The 5,469-nt window shown below is 36.8% G+C and overlaps 1 protein-coding gene across 1 annotated transcript in view; it reads right to left on the bottom strand.

Moving 5' to 3' along the window:
- Window positions 1-2,561: 2,561 nt before the first annotated feature.
- The window catches only part of LOC107036405 (headcase protein), a 108,869-nt gene continuing 105,961 nt past the window's right edge, over window positions 2,562-5,469 (bottom strand). Inside the window, exons 3-5 of the mRNA XM_015254348.1 lie at window positions 4,075-4,263; window positions 3,798-3,983; window positions 2,562-3,565 (exon numbers count right to left, since the gene is read on the bottom strand). Coding sequence (XP_015109834.1) covers window positions 3,392-3,565; window positions 3,798-3,983; window positions 4,075-4,263 — 549 coding nt within the window. The 3' untranslated portion in view covers window positions 2,562-3,391. The remainder of the gene's footprint in view (window positions 3,566-3,797; window positions 3,984-4,074; window positions 4,264-5,469) is intronic.

A 5,469-nucleotide genomic window follows, 5' to 3' on the forward strand; every position in this document is an offset into this window, starting at 1 on the left:
TCAATTTGAAACCCGCGAGTGAATAAATAGTGTTTAGTCAGCCAGAATAATGCACTTGGGACCAAAATTTCTGACAATATTTCGGTATTTTCTTCAATTTTCAAGAGATTAATTATAAATTCGGGAAAAATTTCCATTGTACTACTCCACTATTAATTTAATAATTTAGTTTCTCAAGTTTTCCTCTGAATAGACATGTAAATAATGAAAAATAGATTAAAAAATGAATTTTCCATCATCTACATGACCCTCTGACACTGAATTTGAAATTGAAAGAACTTCACTGCACCTCTAATGAAATAAATTTTGTGTTACGTTTTAATCCGAAGCATGACGGACATTAAAATGACGAAACCGATACGTTAGAATGAAAGATGTTTAACGTTTATGTATTTTTTGTTTTTAAATAATCGATTTATTTAAATCGCTTCAATTACTGTAATAGTACGACTGAGTACCCAATTGTTTTGCCTTAACATTAAATGTATCCCTGCCTAGTAAAAACCTTAACGTTTACGTAAACGTTCTTTATACACGATTAGCTCATTATATTACACTAGAACATTAGTTTATTCCTAGAATACAGGAACGACGAAGTCAGAGGATTTTTAATTTTTTGCGCCAGGCGCTGTGGATATATTAATATATTAATTAATGAAATAAAATATACGAGAACAAAGAGTCACCGCGAGGGATTTTTTCATACGAATTTGAGTCAAAATTCAGGCGAAACACTTTGACATTTCGACGGAAATGTCGGCTGATCAAATTGAAAACGGGTAGGGAGTGTAATTATCCTCGATTACCGCGTCTTCAAGTAATTTCGATTTTTTTACAATTGGTAGAACGCATATGCTTAGAAATATTGTCGCGACAGCTACGCCGCAAAATGAGGCGAACGTTAATGCGGGGGGGAGTCAATTGTCGAAAGAATAATGATAAATTGTGAGAAACCTAAAGGTATTTGGCACTGTGAGAAAATGGATAACTCAGTGACGCGATTGCAAAAAAAATCCAATTCACTATTAAGGGGGTGAGCGGGGGAGAGACGAGGGGAAAGGCCGGGGCGTTCGAGTTTGGAAAATAGTAATGAGGTGAAGGTTTACGATTTTTTTGCGTAATTGTGAGTGATTTCAAGAGGAAGTGGAGACTTTGGTGGAGATTTTGTAGTATATTTTGAATGAAAAATAACGCTTGAGATAATATTTAACGATTTAATGGAGAATTAATTGGAAAAATGAAGAATTTAAATTTTTGAACGAGTGATTTTTGAGGGAAATGTCAAGTGATTTTTCCGGTGATAATGAGATTTTTAATAAAAATTACATTTGACGTTTTTCTGTAATTTTTTTTAATAAGATTGTTTGATGCTGCAGAATGTCAGGAGATCTTGTTTTCAAAATAATGAAATTTCCAATAAAAAATGTATTTTGAATTTCTTTTACGACAGATGGAAAACATTATTAAAATAATGAAGAAATTGAATTCATAAGTAATTTTAAAGGGAAATGTCAGTCGATTGTTTGCAGACGCTAAACCGCCCAACAAAAAATGTTTTCCAATAAATTTCAGCGAAATGATTCATCAGTAATCATAAAAATTCTTGAAAAGAACAAAGATGCAAAATATAAAAAAACTTGTGTTTCAACAAATGCAATTCCCGAAAAAAATCTCTTTCGACATCCCCCTAAAGTTCCTCATTAGTGAGATGATTGACTGCTTCATAAAAAGTAATTAGAAGAATTCCGGAAACCTGACATTTTCCTGTAGAACCATTCGCTCACATGATAATTAAACCCGTAAAATAATGCAACATGTAAAAATCTCCACAAGAAATCCCCCGCAACGAACCTATTAACCAGAAAACCTCCGCCCAGCCTAATTTCCACATTAGCCCCGACACCCGGCCATTCCTCCCGATATTTCCCCAGTGGTCCCGCCGCATCCAAAACTGAATAATAATAAAGCCGAGGAGCGAAAGCCCTGGACGATCGAGAAAAAAATCCTACCTCGGAGCCGTTGAGAATAAAAACCACGCACATGCAGTCATTAACTTTAGTACTCAGGGGGGACGGCCGCTATTGGGTGTATGCAGCAACGACCAGCATCGCTAGAAAACGAACGAAAGGAACGAAACAGCGAGATAAATGAAAAAAATGTGAAAACTGAAAGGAAACTGCGTGAATTCTCGAGATACTCGAGTCCTCTCCATTTCTATATATGTAATACCACGTATTGCATATGCCTGGGTGTTTATATTTCTCCTCTCCGCGCTGTTCCGAGTGGCATTGAGTTTCACAGCTCTATTGGCAGAGTGTAATGCTCTTCCCTCCGCCCCCAACAAAGAGAGAAATTTTTTCTATAAGCCCTGCACCCAGACACATCCGTAAATTTCCGCAGAAAAAAAATGCCCCGATCTTCATAAAGCCCCTGGAGCCGTCGAGATAGCGCGGAGTCGAAGGAAAATTAGTCTCAAATAGCGAGAAAAAAAAAGAGAGAAATCTAATTTCAATTTTCAAGGACGAAACCTACGACAAACTGTCGCAACCTCAAACAAAACAACATGGCCGCCTAGACAATATTATTTTTTCCCATCCTTCATTATCATTAAACTAATAAAATGTTAAAAAAGAAAACAATGTTTATCGATTATCTAAATAACAAACAATAGTATTTCTTTCCCCCTAACAAAAGTGTTTCATCATTTTCTTTTTCTCATACAAATGTAAATTAAGTTGATTCAATATCGTTTTTTTTTTGCTTTTCAATGTTTTTACTTACACTATTTTTAGGTGTTCAATCAGTATGCATAATTGGACTAATACATGTAAAAGGGCGTGTGCTTCATTGTGACTTTGTCATTCACTGGGATTGGGATTAACTGAAGATGAAAAAAAAATTGCTTTAGCATGGATACGTGCCCCCGAGGTGTATCAAAAGGTGATGAACAATTCATTCTGACTTGTGAGCACATTTTTCAATGATTTTTAAAACGAGATGAGGCAAGGCAGTGTTTTTACTATCGAATCGATATAATCCGTGAGGTAATAGCAGACGTTCTGAGGCATCCTCGAGGACTCTGTCGCCCCTGAGAGGATAATTGACCCGGAGTAAATCCCCCCGAGAGCACGTAATCATCCTAAAAATTCAAACTCCGTCGTATTTGTGTACCAGAATTTTACGCGAAGAAATGAATTCCCGAGGGGGGTAAAAATTAACGACGAGCAATTTGACTCGTACGCTCGTAGCGACTGCAACTTGGCGTAACATGACTTTTATCAATAGATAATAATCCGGGCGCTAGAATTTCAGCTAATTTAATAAAACATTCATCATCGTCACTGATTTCGTTGATTCTATTACACCGGCAACCACCTAGTTTCTCTAGTGGTTACGGCCACTGGCTGTACAATTGAAATTGTTCACGTGTGAAACATGCTGACAGTGGTTTAACAAAGTGTGCGTCAACTGTGCGACAATGCGGGCACGCAAATACACGACTGTAGTCGGAGTAAAAATTCAATCGCTGGTGGGGGTATATTAGCGGTTTCTGGCAGCTGTTGCACTGCAACATAAAAATATTATAATACTTTAGGGATGTTGGAGTGCATAGTGAGGGGTATAATATTAGACAATAGTCAATTGTCAAATAATCAATTGAATGGACGAATGAATTTCACTGGAACAGTTCTAATTTGAAGATTAATTTCGAGAAAATGACTCTGAACACTTATTAACGAATAACTCATCAACATGATGATGAATATTTCCTGATGACCTTTCCCCCAATCACCTACCTTAAGACGTTCAGTGCAGCACGGCATGGCAGCGAATATATCGTAACTGTACATAGTCCCCAACACAAGACTCGATCCGTCCCACGGCTGTGTGCAGGTGCGGCAGCGCACTGGTGACGATCCACTGCCCTCCAAGCAGCTCATGCAGACTGCCGATAAAAATTGCGTGCGACCTTCGACCTTCACCTAGAACCCAGGGAAAAAAGGGGAAAAAACGTTAATGGTATCAGTCATGAGAGGAGCTCGGCGCTTGATTTTAATGGGAATTTAATGTTACCTCGGCGCAGGAGTGTGAGTGTTGCCGCGGCGACAGGAAAAAGGTACCATCCACCAGTGGATACCTGTCGAAGACTAGCATCGCCGCTCGGCACAATACACACGATACTCTCGACCACTGGAGTGCGGCCAGTGTCGACAGTATGAAGCATCTGGTGTCATCGTTACCGTGATTTCCCTCGTCCTCAATCTGCAATTAAACAGTTATAATGGTTATTTTTTTGCTGTCGGGGGAATTACTGGGGATGCGGTCTGCAGTTGAACTCGAGGGAACGATCATTTTGCAATTATTTTATTGCGTTTTCAACCGTTAGTGAAAATCGTTCGTGAAATCATTGGAGAATGACAATTATTTCATGAATAAGATTTAAAGATTGGTTTTATGGGCAAAATGGAGTTTTTTCGGAATCATAAAAAAATGCTGATATTCATAACATTATTCAATTACTTTGGCTATTTTTTTCTCTGGTGAAATACTTTTCTATTTTTGTAGTCGAACATCAAAGCTTTCAGTCGAGCTCCTTTAACCCACAGTTTTCGGACATTTTACAATGGTTTTATTATTTAAGAAATAGAAAGCATTTTAAGAATCTGAAAAATTGATAAATAATAAGAAAAATGCAATTTTTGAAAATTACCAGCATTTTTTTATGAATAATTTATAAACAATCAATTTTCCGCTATATAAATAATTTGTTCGGAATCGTAAATAATTTATTAATATTCAGAATTTTACCAGAAAGTGATTTCATGCCTAATAAATTAGTTTTCTAAAAGTTTAAACAATTTAAGTTATTTATTTAGGAACAACGAATATTTAAAAAATAATAATTCTGTCCACATTTTAAAGAAAATTAATGAAATAATTGTAAATTTCAATTTTTTGGAAATTTCGATCATTACATTCAAAACATCAGAAGAATAAATTTTCACTCCTAAAATTTTACAATTCAAAAATCAATTGTATTCCAAAAACAAAAATTCTAAAAATTCTGAAAAAAAATTTTCAAAAAAATAGAATATCCTCAATTTTAAAAAATCATGTTGCCGCAGAAAATGTTAATGAACCCTCCAAACTCTCCCCAACATCCCCCCACCCCGCATAATAAAACTAAAATAATATCTCGTCGTCAGAAATTCAGTGCCTAGTGCCATTACAACTCGCTGTTAAAAACTTGATGTAACACGGTACACCAAAACGATAATCAAAATATTTCGCCCAGCAGTTTCTGGATGCTCGTATAAACCCTCTTGGGATAATAACCCAACAGTTGGGGGAGTTGTCAACAAAGGTTTTCGAGTCCGCCTTGATCGTTAAATTCACAGGAGGCCTTTCCACCATCTCCAGAAAGCCAACTACGGCGAATCTTCCAGTGGTCGGGGGGAGGGGGGGGGG

The sequence above is a fragment of the Diachasma alloeum genome, unplaced genomic scaffold, assembly GCF_001412515.2.
Source record: "Diachasma alloeum isolate Michigan unplaced genomic scaffold, Dall2.0 Dall_scaffold_00209, whole genome shotgun sequence".
Classification (NCBI taxonomy): domain Eukaryota; kingdom Metazoa; phylum Arthropoda; class Insecta; order Hymenoptera; family Braconidae; genus Diachasma; species Diachasma alloeum.